At 48.5% G+C, this 19,450-nt stretch overlaps 2 protein-coding genes across 2 annotated transcripts; both read left to right on the forward strand.

Annotated features, from left to right (window-relative positions):
* Window positions 1–1,602: 1,602 nt before the first annotated feature.
* LOC137096879 (zinc finger protein 850-like) lies at window positions 1,603–11,976 on the forward strand. Its single transcript, XM_067467144.1, has 2 exons — window positions 1,603–1,767; window positions 8,940–11,976. The coding sequence occupies exon 2, from the start codon at window positions 9,117–9,119 to the stop codon at window positions 11,238–11,240; it is 2,124 nt and encodes a 707-aa protein (XP_067323245.1). The 5' UTR covers window positions 1,603–1,767; window positions 8,940–9,116; the 3' UTR covers window positions 11,241–11,976.
* A 401-nt stretch (window positions 11,977–12,377) lies between these two features.
* On the forward strand, window positions 12,378–15,177 carry LOC132773575 (zinc finger and SCAN domain-containing protein 2-like). Its single transcript, XM_060772817.2, has one exon. It carries the CDS (start codon window positions 12,623–12,625, stop codon window positions 13,592–13,594), a length of 972 nt encoding a protein of 323 aa, XP_060628800.2. The 5' UTR covers window positions 12,378–12,622; the 3' UTR covers window positions 13,595–15,177.
* The last annotated feature ends 4,273 nt before the right edge of the window (window positions 15,178–19,450 follow it).

Here is a 19,450-nt window from a genome sequence, read left to right on the forward strand (position 1 = left end):
TTGCCTCATTCTTTGTATCCATCCAGTGTGTGGAATCCCCATTTTATTTATTTATTTATTTATTTATTAATTACTGTGCTTGTATACCGCCGTTTCTCAGCCTACATTGGCGACTCAACGCGGTTTACAACACTACCATAATCAACAATATACAATTTAAAAAGCATAAAAACACATACATAATACACAATATTGGGCTCTGCATCTGGTGGGGCAAGAGAGCGCAGCCTGTTGAGCGCCTTCCCTCTCGCCCAGGAGTCTCCTTCCGTGTGCCCAGGAAGGGGGAGTCCCTCATCAGGGATCATTTATTTATTTACTTACTACGCTTATCTACCGCAATTCTCAGCCTATTGGCGACTCATTGTGGTGTACAACATAGAAAAACAGGTGCAAGGTACAACATCCAATAAAATAATCCACAATACATAATTACCAAAACATCTGATCGAAAACATCAACATTACTACAAAACCATTCCGAGTCTTCTCATCGTCAAACTCACAATCCGATACCATGTCCGTAGTTCCATTTCTATGGTCAGGTTACCAGTCGTTGCACTTCTATTCAAAAGCCTTCTTAAAGGTCTTCAGCTTCCTGCGGAAAATCAACAGGGAGGGGGCTAGCCTGATGTCCACGGGAAGGGTGTTCCACAGCCGAGGAGCCACCACCGAGAAGGCCCTCTCTCTCGTCCCCGCCAGCCGTGCCTTTGACGCAGGCGGGATCGAGAGCAGGGCCTCCCCGGAAGATCTCAAAGTCCTCGTCGGCTCATAGGCCGAGAGGCGGTCAGTTAGGTATCTTGGGCCCGTTTAGGGCTTTATAGGCCAACGACAGCACCTTGAATTGAGCCCGGTAGCAGATCGGCAGCCAGTGGAGCTGGTACAACAAGGGGGTTGTATGCTCCCTGCACCCTGCTCCTGTTAGTATCATGGCTGCCGCACGTTGGACCAGTTGGAGCTTCCGGGCCGTCTTCAAGGGCAGCCCTACGTAGAGAGCGTTGCAGTAGTCCAAACGGGATGTAACCAGAGCGTGGACTACCGTGGCCAAGTCAGACTTCCCAAGGTAGGGGCGCAGCTGGCGTATCAGCCAGGGATGGAGGCGCTGGGCTTGAGCCTGCCACTTTTGGACTCTCGCTTGCTGAGGTGTTCCAGCGAGTCTCTCTGTAGAATTGTAAAAGATCAGATCCATACACACAGGTATTGATAAAATTGACAGGGATCAAAATCTCTATTGAAGAGACAGGTGCCTGAAGGGCGAGAGGAAAAGGCTCAGAGTCAGGCCTGGCTCTCAAGGATCCCACGAGGCAGAGAGAGGCAGGGAGAGAGACATGGCGGATCATCACCATAGCAACCGCAGAGACGTGGGGGCGGGGAGGGGGAGGGCTTCCTTCCGGCCTCCGCCTCGCCCCGCCCTCCAATGCGGCACAGCCAATGGGGAGAGGCTTGCGAGGAGGAGGACACGCCCACACTCCCCAAAGGAGAGGGAGGGGGGAAGAGTCCGAGCGAGGAAAGGCAGGCCGAGGCCCCGCCCCCTCCCGGCGTCCCTTCCTCCCATTGGCACATGCAAATGAGCTCCGCGGGAGGAAGGGAGGGAGGGAGGGAGAGGGAGGCGGGCGACCAATCAGGAGCGAGGCCGCTCTGCAGAGGCCCCGCCCCCTTTGCGGCCTCTGCTTCTTCTCCGAAGGGGTGGGTGACGTCACTCAGGCCCCGCCCCCTTGGCAGCCGGCGCCATTTTGAGAGGGAAAGAAGGAAGGAAGGAAGGAGGAAGGAGGTGAGTCTTCTTCTCTGAGGGGGGGGGGGTGGAGTTTCCCCTCGGGCGCCAGTGGGGGCCTGGGTTGCCCTCGCGTCCTCACCACGCGGGGAAGGAAGGCTGCCTTGCGGGGAGGGAGGGGGGAGGGAGGCCTCCGTGGGGACCCCTCTCCCAGAAGCACTCCCTCCTGACCTTTCGCCCACAACGCAGGCAGGCAGGCAGGCCTCCTCAGAGGGCGGGGGGGGGTGTCTCTTGGAAACTGGGGGAATGTGTGTGTATGTCTATGTCTCTATGGGGGATGACGCCCAGGGTGAGAGGAAGAGCTCTTGCCTGCCAGAGGAAGGGGTGAATGCCGCCATTGGCCACCTGTTTATATTGCTTTAATTGTTTTTAATTTGCTTTAAGTGTATTGTATTGTTGTCTTGTGTGTTGAGGCCTTGGCCTTTGTAAGCCTTCCCAGAAGAGGAATCTCCAACACCAAGTCCCAGAAGCACCTGAGTAGAATTAAAATTACTGCACACTGCACTTACCCTAGTATTTAACTGTTTTTAATTTGCTTTAGGTTGTGTATTGTTATGTTGTGTTCTGAGGCCTCGGCCTTTGTAAGCCGCATCGAGTCCTTCGGGAGATGCTAGCGGGGTACAAATAAAGTTAATAATAATAATAATAATAATAAATTAACTGCCACTGAAACGCCTCCTCGCAGCTTCAAGGCCTGGCTGCTTCCTGCCTGGGGGAATCACCCTGCTTTGGGAGAGGCTAGCTGGCCCTGATGGTTTCCAGAGCTGGTCCTGCAGAAGAGAAGGCGAAAGGAGAGGAGACGGGGAGGGGCAGGGGTTACATAGGGGGGGAGGCCAGGCGTGTGTCCCCTCCCCTGGAAAGAGACCAGGACACAAGGGAACCGTGGCTTCCAAGGACAGGAAGGGAAGTTTGGTGGGGACACGAGACAGGGCCTTTTCTGTGGTGGCCCCCCGACTCTGGAACACCCTCCCCAAAGATCTTAGACAGGCCCCTACCTTGGTAGTCTTTAGAAAGAACTTGAAGACTTGGCTGTTCCGATGTGCCTTTCCAGATTAGGAATACTCCAATACCAAGTCCCAGAAGCACCTGAGTAGAACTAAGATTGTTGCACACTGCACTTGCCCCATAATCCTTACATATCACCTGTCTCATCAGCACTTTTAATCCTGTACCCATTACTCTGGCCCGGCCCAGTTTCATGGTGTCTTGGTGTCTTGGTGTATTGCTTGTTCAATATTGCTTTAACTGTTTTTAATTTGCTTTAGGTTGTGTATTGTTATGTTGTGTTCTGAGGCCTTGGCCTTTGTAAGCCGCATCGAGTCCTTCGGGAGATGCTAGCAGGGTACAAATAAAGTTAATAATAATAATAATAATAATAATAAGGAGATCCCGTATGAACCACAGGAAGAACCTCCTGACTGGAAGAGCGAGAGAGAGCTGTTCAGCAGGGGAACTCTCTGCCCCGGAGGGAGTGTGGGGGAGGGAGGCTTTGAGGCCGGGTGGCCACCTGTCGGGAAGGGGGCTTGGGATGAGATTGTCCTGCTTCTGGGCAGAAGGGGGTGGGGCTGGGGGGTCTCTCTCTCTCTCTCTCTCTCTCTCTCTCTCTGGATTTCCCCTGGTGTTGTTTCTTTATGTAAAGCATGTATATTCTGCCCTTCTCCTCACCCCGACTCAGGGGACTCCGAGCGGAGCACAACAAACATTTAATGCTGAAACAGTCTACACCACACAGAGGGCGAGGGGTCTCTTGGAAACGAGGGAAAGGGGGTGGGTGGGTGTGTATATATCTATAGATATGGGGGATGATGCCCAGGGTGAGCGAAAGAGCTCTTGCCTGCCAGAGGAAGGGCTGAGTGTTGCCATTGGCCACCTGAACTGCCACTGAAACGCCTCCTCGCAGCTTCAAGCCCCGGCTGCTTCCTGCCTGCGTTGGGAGAGGTTAGCTGGCCCTGATGGTTTCCAGAGCTGGGCATGTGGGGCCTACAGAAGAGAAGGCGGAGGGAGAGGAGACGGGGAGGGCCAGGGGTTACACGGGGGGGGGGGGGTGGAGGCCAGGCTTGTGTCCCCTCCCCTGGAAAGAGACCAGCAGACACAAGGGAACCGTGGCTTCCTTCCTTCCAAGGACAGGAGGGGAAGGAGATCCCGCCTGAGCACGAGGAAGAACCTCCTGACTACAAGAGTGAGAGAGCTGTTCAGCAGGGAAACTCTCTGCCTCAGATGGAGTGTGGGGGAGGGAGGCTTTGAGGCTGGGTGGCCATCTGTCAGGGGTGCTTTCAATGAGGGTTTCCTGCTCCTGGGCAGAAGGGAGTTGGGCGGGGTGATGGCCCGCCAGGTCTCCTCCCGCTCTAGGACTCTCTCTCTCTCTGGGATTCCCCTTTGTTTATTATTTACTAGCTTGGGGACCCGGCTCTGCCCGGTTTATTTGAGAAAGGAGTTGTGTCTCAAGGGTGGTCTTTATCAGGTATTTATATGGCTCGCAGTGGTCTCAGGAAGTTAGTGAAGGTACTGCGAGTCCCATCAGCTGTGGTCCATCCCCCTCCAAACTGCACCAGGACGGAGAGTGGGTCATGGGGGCTCTATGTGCCAAGTTTAGTCTTGATTGGCCATTAGATGAGTGTTGCAGCAATCTTGGGAAGTGAGTGGAGGTACTTGAAATCCCATCATTCATGGTCTGTCCTCCTCGAAAGTGCACCGGGATATAGAGTGTGTCATGGGGACTCTGTGTGCCAAGTTTGGTCTTGATCAGTCATTTGCGAGGGTCTCAGAGGTCTCAGGAATGAGTGAAGTGACTGCAAGTCCCATCATCCATCTCCAAATTCTTCCAAACTGCACCAGGATGTAGAGTAGGTCATGCGGGCTCTCTGTGTGAATTGTGATTCTGATCCATCGTTGGCAGTTGTAATGGTCTCCGGAAGGGAGTGCAGCTATTGCAAGTCCCATTGCCCATGGTGCATCCTCCTCCAATCCGCACCAGGATGTAAAGTACATCATGGAGACTCAGTGTGCCAAGTTTGGTCTTTATCAATAATTGGATGAGGGTTGCAGTGGTCTCAGGAATTGAGCAAAGGTACTGCAAGTCCCATAATCCATGGTCCACCCCCAACCAAACCACACCAGGGTGTAAAGTGGATCATGAGAGGTCTATGTGCCAAGTTTGGTCTTGATCAGTCATTGGATGATGGTCTCAGCGGTCTCAGAAAGTGAGTGATGGTATTGCAAGTCCCATCATCCATGGTCCATCCTCCTCCAAACTGCAGTAGGATGTAGAGTGGGTCATGGGGGTTCTGTGTGCCAAGCTTGGTCTTTATTGGTAATTGGCTGAATGTGGCTGTGGTCTCAGGAAGTGAGTGATGGTACTGCAAGTCCCATCATCTATGGTCCATCCTCCTCCAAACTGCAGTAGGATGTAGAGTGGGTCTTGTGGGCTCTGTGTGCCCAGTTTGGTCTGTATTGGTGAATTTCCGACGCAGCCCCCTCCGGCCTTTTCCTCTCCTCTCTTTGTCACCTCAGATCTTGGACTTTGGAAGCTGGCCGATCAGAGATCATATGCAAATTGTACCACAGTGGCAGCCAATCAGAAAGCTGCCACAAACACCTCCGGCCTACGTCCATCCTCCCTCTGCATACAAACACTGACTTTTATTACATACATAGATTATTTATTTAAAGAATTTATATTCTGCCCTTCTCACCCCAACACAGGGGACTCAGGGCGGAGCACAACATATAGAATCATAGAATCAAAGAGTTGGAAGAGACCTCCTGGGCCATCTTCCAGTCCAACCCCATTCTGCCAAGAAGCAGTAAAATTGCATTCAAAGCACCCCCGACAGATGGCCATCCAGCCTCTGTTTGAAAGCTTCCAAAGAAGGAGCCTCCACCACACTCCCTCCGGGGCAGAGAGTTCCACTGCTGAACGGCTCTCACAGTCAGGAAGTTCTTCCTTACGTTCAGGTGGAATCTCCTCTCTTGTAGTTTGAAGCCATGGCTCCATTGCGTCCTAGTCTCCAGGGAAGCAGAAAACAAGCTTGCTCCCGCCTCCCTGTGACTTCCTCTCGCGTATTTATACATGGCCGTTATCATGTCTCTCTGCATTCTCTTCTTCGGGCTAAACATGCCCAGCTCCTTAAGCTGCTCCTCATAGGGCTTGTTCTCCAGACCCTTGATCATTTTAGTTGCCCTCCTCTGGACACATTCCAGCTTGTCAATATCTCTCTTGAATTGTGGTGTCCAGAATTGGACACAATATTCCAGGTGTGGTCTAACCAAAGCGGAATAGAGCATGGGGAGCAGGACTTCTCTAGATCTAGACACTAGGCTCCTTTTTACGCAGGCCAAAATCCCATTGGCCTTTTTTGCCGCCACATCACATTGTTGGCTCATGTTCACCTTCCTCCCCACGAGGACTCCAAGATCTTTTTCACACGTACTGCTCTCGAGCCAGGCATTGTCCCCCATTCTGTATCTTTGCATTTCGTTTTTTCTTCCTAAATGGAGTATTTTGCATTTGTCACTGTTGAACTTCATTTTGTTAGTTTTGGCCCGTCTTTCTAATCTGTCAAGATCCCTTTGAGTCCTGCTCCTGTCCTCTGGAGTATTGGCTATCTCTCCCAATTTGGTGTCGTCTGCAAACTTGATGATCATGCCTCCTAGCCCTTCATCTAAGAAGTCATGAATGAAGATCCTGACCAGGACCGGGCCCAGGACGGAACCCTGTGGCACTCCACTCGTCACTTCTTTCCAGGATGAAGAGGAAGAATTGAGGAGAATCACCCTCTGGGTTCGTCCATTTAATCAATTCTAGATCTACCTCACCATAGTTGTGGCTAGTCCACATTGGACTAGTTTCCTTGCCAGAAGGTCGTGGGGGACCTTGTCAAAGAAGGCCTTCCTGAAATCTAGGTACGCTACATCCACGGCATTCCCCGCATCTACCCAGCTTGTAACTCTATCGAAGAAAGAGACCAGATTAGTCTGGCATGACTTGTTTTTGATAAATCCATGTTGACTATTAGCGATGACTGCATTTGTTTCTAAGTGTTTGCAGACCGCTTCCTTAACAATCTTTTCCGGAATCTTGCCCGGTATCGACGTGAGGCTGACCGGACGGTAGTTGTTTGGGTCGTCCTTTTTTCCCTTCTTGAAGATTGGGACCACATTGGCCCTCCTCCAATCTGCTGGAACTTCTCCCGTTCTCCAAGAACTCTCAAAGATGATTGCCAATGGTTCCGAAATGACTTCCGCTAGTTCCTTCAATACTCTTGGGTGGAGTTGATCTGGCCCTGAAAGGGGACTTGAACTCATTAAGAGCGGCCAGGTATTCCTGGACGACTTCTTTCCCAATTTGGGGTTGGATGTCCTCCAATCCCTCATCCACTCCATCTTGCTGAGGTTGAAGACTCTCTTTTTGTGAGAAGACCGAGGCAAAGAAGGCATTAAGTAGTTCTGCCTTTTCCCTATCATCCCCTGTCAGCATTGCCCCATCTTCTCCTCGAAGAGGTCCTATCGCCTCCTTGTTTTTCCTTTTTCTACTGACATAAGAATAGAAGCCCTTTTTATTGTTTTTAATGTCCCTGGCAAGCCTGAGCTCGTTTTTTGCTTTAGCCTTGCGGACCTTTTCCCTACAGGTGTTGGCTATTTGTTTGAATTCTTCTTTGGTGATTTCTCCCTTTTTCCACTTCTTGTGCATGTCTCTTTTGAGTCTTAGCACAGTTAGAAGTTCTTTGGACATCCATTCTGGCTTCTTTGCACTTGTCCTATTTTTTCTTTTTGTTGGCACGGTTTGCAACTGCGGCTTGAGTATTTAACTCTTGAGAAACTCCCATCCATCCGTAACTCCCTTGTCTTTTCGTATCTCTGTCCACGGAATGCTGCTCAGTGTTTCCTTCATTTTTTGGAAATCAGCTCTCCTAAAGTCCAAAATGCGGGTTTGACTTGTCTTAGTTTCGGCCTTTCTTTGTACCTCAAATTGCAGGAGCACATGGTCACTTGCCCCTAAGGATCCTACTACTTTAACCGCATCGATCAGGTCCTCCGCATTTGTTAGGATGAGATCAAGAGTAGCCAATCCCCTTGTTGCCTCTTCTACCTTCTGGACCATGAAATTGTCTGCAAGGCAAGCGAGGAATTTGTTGGACCTTGTACTCTTGGCCGAGTTTGTTTTCCAGCAAATATCGGGATAGTTGAAATCACCCATGACTACTACATCTCTTCTCTGTGCCTGTTTGGTCAACTGTTGGCAGAAGACTTCATCAAGTTCTTCCTCCTGGCTTGGGGGTCTGTAGTAGACGCCTTCAACGACATCTTTTTGAGTCCCAGTTCCCTTGATTCTTATCCAGATGATTTCAAGCTGGTTCCCCAGATTGCTGTCTTGAATCTCTTCTACAGCATAAGAGTTTTCGACATATAAGGCTACTCCGCCTCCTCTCCCCTTTGTTCGGTTTCTGTGAAAGAGGTTATACCCCTCGATATCTACATTCCAGCGATAGGAGTCATCCCACCAGGTTTCAGTGATCCCTATGATATCATATTTGTGGTGTTGTGCTAGAAGTTGGAGTTCATCTTGTTTATTTCCCATGCTCTGTGCATTAGTGTAAAGACATGTGAGCCCCTGGGATCTTCCCTTGAGCTGTTTAATTGGGATTATTGTGCTTTTGGTACTTGGCCCTTGTTGTGTTTGTGCAGCCCTCCGTTTAGCCTTCTGGCGGTCCCCTGACATTGTGGGTAAAGTAGTGTTCGCAAGGCTGTTGTCCCCCTCCCTCAGAATCTCTCCTGATGTTTTGCCCATTTGGAATACTCAGAAAGCAGACCTGGGACTCGTGATGGGAAGGGAGGCAGCACAGCCATCTTGGTGTCCCTTCTTAGCATTGAGCCCATTCCTGGTCATTCAGGGAGACACATGATCCAGCGAATGGTGCACTTGAGTCTTGCAAAGGACCGCTCCTTTCTCCCGGCCAACCTGCCTTCCATTCCTTTTAATAATATTAATAATAATAATAATAATAATAATAATAATAATAATCTTTATTTATACCCCGCCACCATCTCCCCATCTCCTCCTTACATGGGGCCAAGCCCTGACAACATATTACAGCAATAAAATCAAAGCATAAACAACAAACAGCAACATCAACATCAAAATTACATTGATCTTTCTCTTCTTTCTTCACCAGGGAAGTGAGGACTCTTTGGAGCGACCTCTTGGATGCAGTAAGGAAACCAATAATACAGGGAGAAGAAATCCTCTCGAGGCGATGATCTTGCTGAATTCTTGACTTCACTTACAGATAACAAAGGAATAAAGAAGAGTCAAGTCTCTATTGGAATTCAACACCCGTATCATTCTTGACATGGAGGAGAAAGCGTCTAAATACCTGGAGTGTGGAAAGAGCTTCACTCGGAGGCTTCATCTGCAGCAACATGTAAGGACTCACACTGGGGAGAAACCCTATTCCTGCCTGGAGTGTAGACAGAGCTTCACTCGGAGGCATCATCTGCAGCAACATGTAAGGACTCACACTGGGGAGAAACCCTATTCCTGCCTGGAGTGTGGACAGAGCTTTGCTCAGAGTTCACATCTACATATACATCAAAGGACTCACACTGGAGAAAAACCCTATACATGCATGGAGTGTGGAAAGACCTTTGCTTATAGTTTAGGTCTACGTTACCATCTAAGGACTCACACTGGGGAGAAACCCTATAAATGCCTGGAATGTGGTCAGAGCTTCACTCAGAGTTCAGGTCTACATGCACATGAAAGAACACACACAGGGGAGAAACCCTATACGTGCCTGGAGTGTGGACAGAGCTTTGCTCATTATTCAAGTCTACGTAGACATCAAAGGATTCACACTGGGGAAAAACCCTATAAATGCCAGGAATGTGGACAGAGCTTTGCTCAGAATTCAGGTCTACGTGCACATGAAAGGAAACACACAGGTGAGAAACCGTATAAATGCCTGGAATGTGGACAGAGCTTTGCTCGGATTTCAGGTCTACATGCACATGAAAGGACACATACTGGGGAGAAACCCTATAAATGCCAGGAATGTGGACAAAGCTTTGCTCGTAATTCAGGTCTGCGTTCACATGAAAGGACACACACTGGGGAGAAGCCCTATACATGCCTGGAATGTGGACAGAGCTTTGCTGATCGTTCTCATCTATGCAGGCATCAAATGACTCACACTGGGCAGAAACCCTATAAATGCCTGAAATGTGGTCGGAGCTTCACTCAGAGTTCAAATCTACGTACACATCAAAGGATTCATACTGGGGAGAAACCCTATAAATGCCTGGAATGTGGACAGAGCTTTGCTGATAGTTCACATCTACGTAGGCATCAGATGACTCACACTGGGCAGAAACCCTATAATTGCCAGGAATGTGGTCAGAGCTTCACTCAGAGTTCAAATCTACGTACACATCAAAGGATTCACACTGGGGAGAAACCCTATAAATGCCAGGAATGTGGTCAGAACTTTGCTTGTAATTTAGGTCTACGTTCACATGAAAGGACACACACTGAGGAGAAACCTTATAAGTGCCAGGAATGTGGACAAAGCTTTGCTGATAGATCAGGTCTTCGTTCACATCAAAGGAAACACACTGGGGAGAAACCCTATAATTGCCAGGAATGTGGACAGAGCTTCACTCAGAGTTCAAATCTACGTACACATCAAAGGATTCACACTGGGGAGAAACCCTATAATTGCCAGGAATGTGGACAGAGCTTCACTCAGAGTTCAAATCTACATGCACATCAAAGGATTCACACTGGGGAGAAACCCTATAAATGCCAGGAATGTGGACGGAGCTTCACTTGGAGTTCAAATCTACATGCACATCAAAGGATTCACACTGGGGAGAAACCGTATAAATGCCTGGAATGTGGTCAGAGCTTCACTCAGAGTTCAAGTCTACATGTACATGAAAGGACACACACTGGGGAGAAACCTTATAAATGCCTGGACTGTGGACAGAGCTTTGCTGATAGTTCATATCTACGTAGGCATCAAATGACACACACTGGGCAGAAACCCTATAATTGCCAGGAATGTGGTCAGAGCTTCACTCAGAGTTCAAGTCTACATGTACATGAAAGGACACACACTGGGGAGAAACCTTATAAATGCCTGGACTGTGGACAGAGCTTTGCTGATAATTCACATCTACGTAGGCATCAAATGACACACACTGGGCAGAAACCCTATAATTGCCAGGAATGTGGTCAGAGCTTCACTCAGAGTTCACATCTACGTACACATCAAAGGATTCACACTGGGGAGAAACCCTATAAATGCCAGGAATGTGGACAGAGCTTTGCTGATAGTTCATATCTACGTAGGCATCAAATGACACACACTGGGCAGAAACCCTATAATTGCCAGGAATGTGGACAGAGCTTTGCTCAGATTTCAGGTCTACGTAGACATCAAAGGAAACACACTGGGGAGAAACTCTATAAATGACTGGAATGTGGACAGAGCTTCATTCATAGTTCAGGTCTTCGTTCACATCAAATGGCTCACACTGGAGAAAAACCCTGTATATGCATGGAGTGTGGAAAGACCTTTGCTTATAGTTCAGGTCTACGTTCCCATCTAAGGACTCACATGGATTTATTTATCGTGTCATCAGCAACCATTGTATTACAATTCTAACAGAGCAAAACAAACACACAGATTAAAAAGAAAGGAAAAAAACACACAGATTTTGCAAATTTGGTATTTGGTTAAATGTCCTTTGACCAGTAGCTGACCACTTGGAGTGCCTCTGGGGTTGCCGCAAGAAGGTCCTCCATTGTGCATCATGTGGCAGGGCTCAGGGTGCATTGCAGCAGGTGGTCAGTGGTTTGTTCTTCTCCGCACTCGCATGCCGAGGATTCCACCCTGTAGCCCCATTTCTTGAGGTTGGCTCTGCATCTCGTGGTGCCAGAGTGCAGTCTGTTCAGCGCCTTCCAAGTCGCCCAGTCTTCTGTGTGTCCAGCGGGGAGTCTCTCATCTGGTATCACCCATGAATTGAGGTGCTGGGTTAGGACCTGCCACTTTTGGACTCTCGCTTGCTGACTCACATGGATGAGAAACCATGTATAGACATAGCATAAAGTCATAGAAACCCTATAAATGCCTGGAGTGTGGACAGAGCTTCACTCAGAATGCCAATCTATATAGACATCAAAAGACTCACACAGAGGAGAAACCTTATAAATGCCTGGAATGTGGTCAGAGCTTCACTCAGACTTCAAATCTACGCTCACATCAAAGGACTCACACTGGGGAGAAACCCTATACATGCCTGGAATGTGGACAGAACTTTGCTCAGATTTCAGGTCTACGTGCACATGAAAGGACACACACTGGGGAGAAACCCTATACATGCCTGGAATGTGGTCGGAGCTTCACTAATAGTTCAAGTCTACGTTCACATGTAAGGACACACACAGGGGAGAAACCCTATAAATGCCTGGAATGTGGTCGGGGCTTCACTAATAGTTCAAGTCTACGTTCACACGAAAGGACACACACACAGGGGAGAAACCCTATACATGCCTGGAATGTGGTCGGAGCTTCACTAATAGTTCAAGTCTACGTTCACATGTAAGGACACACACAGGGGAGAAACCCTATAAATGCCTGGAATGTGGTCGGGGCTTCACTAATAGTTCAAGTCTACGTTCACACGAAAGGACACACACACAGGGGAGAAACCCTATACATGCCTGGAATGTGGTCGGAGCTTCACTAATAGTTCAAGTCTACGTTCACACGAAAGGACACACACACAGGGGAGAAACCCTATACATGCCAGGAATGTGGACAGAGCTTTGCTCATAATTCAGATCTACGTAAACATGAAAGGAAACACACTGGGGAGATACCCTATAAATGCCATGAATGTGGACAGAGCTTCACTCAAGAGTTCAAATCTACATACACATCAAAGGATTCACACTGGGGAGAAACCCTATAAATGCCAGGAATGTGGACAGAGCTTTGCTTGTAATTCAAATCTACGTAAACATGAAAGGAAACATACTGGGGAGAAACCCTATAAATGCCATGAATGTGGACAAATCTTTGCTCAGAGTTCAAATCTATGTACACATCAAAGGATTCACACTGGGGAGAAGCCCTATAAATCCCTGGAATGTGGACAGAGCTTTGCTCATAGTTCAGCTCTACGTAAACATGAAAGGAAACACACTGGGGAAAAACCCTATAAATGCCTGGAATGTGGACAGAGCTTCACTCATAGTTCAGGTCTTCGTTCACATCAAAGGACTCACACTGGAGAAAAACCCTATACATGCATGGAGTGTGGAAAGACCTTTGCTTATAGTTCAGGTCTACGTTACCATCTAAGGACTCACACTGGGGAGAAACCCTATAAATGCCTGGAATGTGGTCAGAGCTTCACTCAGAGTTCAGGTCTACATGCACATGAAAGAACACACACTGGGGAGAAACCCTTTACATGCCTGGAATGTGGTCGGAGCTTCACTAAGTGTTCAGATCTATGTGCACACGAAAGGACACACACTGGGGAGAAACCCCATAAATGCCTGGAATGTGGACAGAGCTTCACTGTGAGTAGCCATCTACATAGACATCAAAGGACTCACACTGGGGAGAAACCCTATAAATGCCTGGAATGTGGACAGAGCTTCACTCAGACTTCAAATCTACGTTCACATCAAAGGACTCACACTGGAGAGAAACCCTATTCCTGCCTGGAATGTGGAAAGACCTTTGCTTATAGTTCAGGTCTACGTTCCCATCAAAGAACTCACCCTGGGGAGAAACCATGTATAGACATAGCATAAAGTCATAGAATGATAGAATAATAGAGTTGGAAGAGATGACATGGGACATCCGATCCTGCGATGATTTTATAAGCTTCATGTGCTTTTATGGATTTGACCAATTTTTAAAAATATTAATGATGTTCAATACTGTTTTAATATTTGTGTATTTTAAGTTGTATCGCAACACTGTTAATTTGTGAGCTGCTTTGAGTGTCCGAATGGAGAGAAAAAGCGGGATATAAATAAATCTAATAATGAGAACCCCCCGCCATGCAGGAAAAGCACAATCCAAGTATCCCTGAGAGATGGCACGTGGAAAGAGCGTCCCTGAGAGTTGACGTATACATAGACATAGACTTCCCATTGGAGGGAACTGTGGTCATTGATCCCAGAGAGACTCTAAGGCAGAGCTTGCCAAACCTTTCATGTTGGTGTTACGTTTTAGACACGCATCCTTTTCTGACACTGTAATTCAGTTTAAGTAGTCAGACAGAGGTTAAACCAACTCCATATAAGATTTTCAATACATCTAATAATATATACAGGTAGGTTTCATATAATCTTTCTGTATAAATAATCCTTGTGCCGTTTCCTCTGTAGCTGCTCCGTGTATTTCACCGCAAACATTGTTACTAATACATTTTATTTCCTTACTTTTATCAACTTATTCATTTCAGTGGTAATTACTGCAGTTCAATCCAGAAATTGGGCAGATAAACATGTCATGACAGTACTTAGACTTGAACGCCCCCGCACTCCACTTCTGTCGTGAGTATCTGAGGGGAGGAGAATGACCAGGGACACAATCAGCCCGGTGGGAAGTTCTCAGAATTAGACCCAGGTCTGTTTGTTCATTGGTTCGTGTACTTTGTGTGTCCGTACAGGAGTGTTTGAGTGGCGTGTGCTTTTTCTGATTTATTTTTGTAGTTGTGGCAGCCCCTCAATGAACTGTATGGTTTTTGTGCTGGTACAACTGTACCAGGAGCTCCAATTTTGTTTGCTTTGCATTTAATGTTTGTTGCAGTCCTAAGTTTCAGGGACTCTGCAGATAGGTGGCTTGTTTTGGCTGCAATCATAGGGCAAGCCACCTGTTAATTATAGTTAGGTTCCCTGGTCCCGCCCCTTTTTGAGTTTTAGTGGGAACGGGAGCCATTTTACGTTAGTTCTCACAGAGAAGCCTTTCGCACAGGACATAAAACGAAGTAGCTCCTGTAGAAAGCTTCGTCTTCTATGGCTTGGCCGGGGAGATATTCAGCCTACAGCTTGGCCGGGGAGAAAAGGCCCCACAGCTTGGCTGAGGGATTTCAGCCGGCCATCACAGCAACCTGAACTCCTTCTTTCTCCCTGGAGGTCTACAAAGCTCTGTTGGGGCAAGGGTCGCTCGCGGAAGCCAGACGCAGTTGGTACCGGGTGCAGGGACTCCACGCCAACAGAGGCAAGTACAGACTGCCCAGATTAGAAGTTAGGATTTCCCCATTAGTTGATTACAGTTAAGAAGATAGTGCCTGTTCCCAGTGAACAAGATTGAGAGAGAGCCAATAGACAGTTAAGAAAGCTTGACAGTACCTGTTTGTTTTCATCAATAAAGAACTTTCCTTTAAGCATTCTAAAGACTCTGTTTGGGGGAATCTAAGGGCCTTTAATCTGAGGCAGCCCCGGCGTCCCGTTGGGCACACAGAATTTATGTCCTGTCTACAGTCATGTGCACAGGCCCAGCGTGCGACAGCGCAGTTGTAGCATTGTGTATTGTAAACGTACCATGTTTCTCATGAAAGGCACGTTTACGAAAAGGGGATTCGGAAGGGCGAAACCTCCCACTGGAAAGGCAGGTGGAGCTGGGGTCCAAGGCATCCTCTAAGGCAGTGGTTCTCAACCTGTGGATCCCCAGAAGTTTGGGCCTTCAACTCCCAGGACTCCTAACAGCTGGTAAACAGGCTGGGAATTCTGGGTGTTGTAGGCCAAAACCCCTGGGGAGAGACCCACAGGGTGAGAACCACGGCTCTAAGGTCCTTCTCAGTACCATTTTCCAACCTGTTGTGTTAGTCGCATCGCTCTGGGTTTGATTTTTATGCTTCCGTTCTTAAATATATACTGTCTTTACATCATCTACTGCTTTTTTTCGGATCTGACGTTAGTTTTAATTACCGCACATCTGAATCCCACATTTGGAGACAGCTGTCCCTCTGTGTTTTCAGGTGTCGTTTTCATGAATGATGATGATGACGATTTTATTTGGTTCCCGCCTCTCCTCGTGACTGAAGGCAGGTTATGACAGCTAAACACATAAAGTCATCTAAAACATCCTTTAAAATATCCATATTAAAGCACATCTCAATGAAATGCATATTCAAATACATAGAACCAAGATTAAAACACAAATCGTGGTTTTTCGAATTCCTGGCTCAAACTGACTGGGTGTGACTGGAGTGTTGGTGTCTTGAGATAAATCACCTTCCTCATCTCAGTCTCCTTCGACCTCTCAAGCGTCTTCCTGAAGGCACAAAGGGAGGAAACACACCGGACTCCTTGAATCCGCTTCTAAGCCGGAGCGGCTCTTCTCTTTATTGCAATATTTACACGATATACGTGAGCACTGTAAATCATGTCTGCTTGGATCAGGACGCTCCGCCAGAACTGCATTCCAGCCTTATCAGGTCTTCTTCATCCAGCTTCCACAGGAAATGTCCACATCAGGGGTCCTCAAACCACGGCCCACGGGCAACATGCGGCCCACTGAGGGCATTTATCCGACCCACCAAGGAAGAGGCCTCCCTCTCAGTGACCATTGGGCCGCACTGTGCAGCCTCTCTCGCCTGACTCGCGTCTCCTGGCAAGCCTGACAAGCGGGAGGCTGCACCACATGGCCCGCTTAGTGCGAAGCCCCTCGCCTGGATTTTGCTACCTGATGAGCCTGGTAAGCAGGTGAGGGAAGCTGCCAGGTGAGGGAAGCCAGGTGAGGGAAGCTCCCAGGTGAGGGAAGCTGCCAGGTGAGGGAAGCCAGGTGAGGGAAGCTGTACAGCGCGGCCTGCCCTGGCCTTGCGTGAAGCCACTCGCCACTCGCCAGGCCTGACGGGCAGCGCAAGCCAGGCAAGGGACTTTGGGCGAAGCCAGGCCGTGCGGTGCAGCCTCCCTCGTCTGGCTTTCGCCGCTTGCCAAGCTTGATAATAAATAATAATAATAATCTTTATTCATACCCTGTCTCCATCTTCCCAACGGGGACTCGGGGCAGCTTACATGAGGCCAAGCCCAACAACACAATACAATAAATAAAATGAAAATGCACACAATAACATGATAAATTACACAAAACATAAAAATATGGCAATATAATATTAAAATCAAACATAACACAGTGATGGTGACAGTGGCCGCGAGTGGGCCGCATGCACAGAATAAAATACGAAAGCTAAGACACTAAAGACTAGTAACACGGGGTGAGAGAGGGATGGAGCAGGTTATTTGTGAAGGAGATACTCCTCGGACGTGAGGTCAAGAAAGGTCTTCGTACAGGAGAGGAGGACCAACGTTGAGGGGTAGCAGCACTCTCAGGTTGTGTGATTAATCACCGGAAGCGCAACGGAAGAGCCAGGTTTAGAGATTTCTCTTAAAGCTTTCTAAGGAGGGGAGAGACTAATCTCATCGGGCCGTGTATTCGATGGGCGGTGCAAGTCAGGCGAGAGAGGCTGGCATCGCCCGAAGCCCCTCGCCACTTTCCTTCTTGCCAGGCCTGATGGGCGGTGCGAGCCAGGCGAGGGGCTTCACGCAAGGCCAGTCCGCACGTCTTTTTCGATAAATGAGTCAGTAGAGTGCCTGTGTATTATATACTTACAAACTTGATGTCACAAATTGTTCTACATTATGTGTGTATTCATGATATGTGTTGTTTGTGGACCCAACTTCCTGGCAAAGGCTCTTGTGAGCCGAAACGGTGGCAGATTGGAGTCGACTGGTGTGTAGCGAAGGGGATAGGACACATATTGTGGTGATTGGCGTCTACTCGTATGCAATAAAGAATGGGACACTGATGGACATTCAAGGACTGTTCTTACTCACAAGAAGGTTTTGTTTCATCCTTCAAGAGAAGAACCAATTGTTTTGCCTAATGTGAATGTGGCAGCTCTGTGTTTTGTTGACATGTGTATTTGTAATGTATACTTTGAGTTAACTGAGATAGATTCGCATCACCACCATCGGTGGATTTTGGTCTCCACAGGGAAACTATACATCCCAGCAACTCCTCCCACATGCCAAGGTCTATCTTCCCCAAGCCTCTCCAGTATTTCCTGTGGGTCATGGGAGTTCGGCCAATAGGCTGATCAGGAAACGTATCCATGGGTCCTCTGCCGTTATATTTCGTTAGTTATTTAAAATCTTTCTATACCGATCTTCTCACCTACAAGAGGGACTCAGATCCGGTTCACAACATGTGTTCAAATACAAAAATACAAACCATACAATGCATCATCGTTACACAATTAAAAACATATTGCAATACAACATCGTCGTCATCACACTCACATAGCCACACGTTGTCAAAGCATTCCTGGTCATCATTCACAGTTACTCATTCTCCTTCCATGTGGACCAAAGTTGACTCAGTTGTCAAAGGCCGCATTCCATAGCCAAGTCTTTGTTAGCTTCCCGAACGTCAGGAGGGAGGGGGCAGTTCTAATCTCCTGTAGGAGGGAGTTCCAAAGCTGGGGAGCCACCATCGAGAAGGCCCTGTCTCTCGTCCCCACCAACCGCGATTGTGACAGTGGTGGGACCGAGAGCAGCCCTCCCCCCCCCCCCCCGGAAGAACTTAAAGACCTCGATGGTTCATAGGGGAGAATCCGTTCGGACAGGTAAACAGGGCCAGAGTCGTTTAGGGCTTTGTAGGTCAAAACCAGCACTTTGAATTGTGCTCGGAAGCTGACTGGCAGCCAGTGGAGCTGGCATAACAGAGGGGTCGTATGCTCCCTGTACCCCACTCCTGTTAGTAATCTGGCTGCCGAGCATTGGACTAGTTGCAGCTTCCGGGCAGTCTTCAGAGGCAGCCCCACGTAGAGAGCGTTGCAGTAATCTAGATGGGATGTAACTGTAGCGTGGACCACCGTGGCCAAGTCAGACTTCCCAAGGTACGGGCGCAGCTGGCGCACAAGTTTTAATTGTGCGAAAGCTCCCCTGCCCACCGCTGAAACCTGGGGCTCCAGGCTCAGCGATGAATCCAGGAGAAGCCCCAGACTGCGAACCTGCGCCTTTATTATTCACTGCGCGTATATACCGCAGTTCTCAGCCCTGGGATGACTCATTGCGGTGTACAACATGAAAAAACAAGTGCAATCTACAAAGCATAGTGCAAAACAGTCTACAATTCATCATAATCATAAAAACATCTTATCAAAACAACAACATTACTACTACATTCCGAATCGTCTCATCGTCAAGCCACAATCCGATATCATTTCCGTTGTTCCATTCCTATGGTCAGTTGCCAGTCATTGCACTTCTTGATCAAATGCCTTCTTAAAGGTCTTTAGCTTCCTGTGGAATATCAACAGGGAGGGGGCTAGCCTGATGTCCACGGGAAGGGTGTTCCACAGCCAAGGAGCCACCACCGAGAAGGCCCTATCTCTCGTCCCCGCCAGCCGTGCCTGTGACGCAGGCGGGATCGAGAGCAGGGCCTCCCCGGAAGATCTCAAAGTCCTCGTGAGCTCATAGGCCGAGAGGCGGTCAGTTAGGTATCTTGGGCCGGAACCGTTTCGGGCTTTATAGGCCAACGCCAGCACCTTGAATTGAGCCCGGTAGCAGATTGGCAGCCAGTGGAGCTGGTACAGCAGGGGGGAGTGTGACCCCGTCCAGCACAGGCTGTAACCCTATGCCCTGTTCAATGGC

Source organism: Anolis sagrei, chromosome 4 (genome assembly GCF_037176765.1).
Source record: "Anolis sagrei isolate rAnoSag1 chromosome 4, rAnoSag1.mat, whole genome shotgun sequence".
Lineage (NCBI taxonomy): Eukaryota > Metazoa > Chordata > Lepidosauria > Squamata > Dactyloidae > Anolis > Anolis sagrei.

What these genes read in the sequence shown, in the direction of transcription:
- LOC137096879 (XM_067467144.1), top strand. Translation starts at nt 9,117, where the DNA reads ATGGAGGAGAAAGCGTCTAAATACCTGGAGTGTGGAAAGAGCTTCACT.
- LOC132773575 (XM_060772817.2), top strand. Translation starts at nt 12,623, where the DNA reads ATGAAAGGAAACACACTGGGGAGATACCCTATAAATGCCATGAATGTG.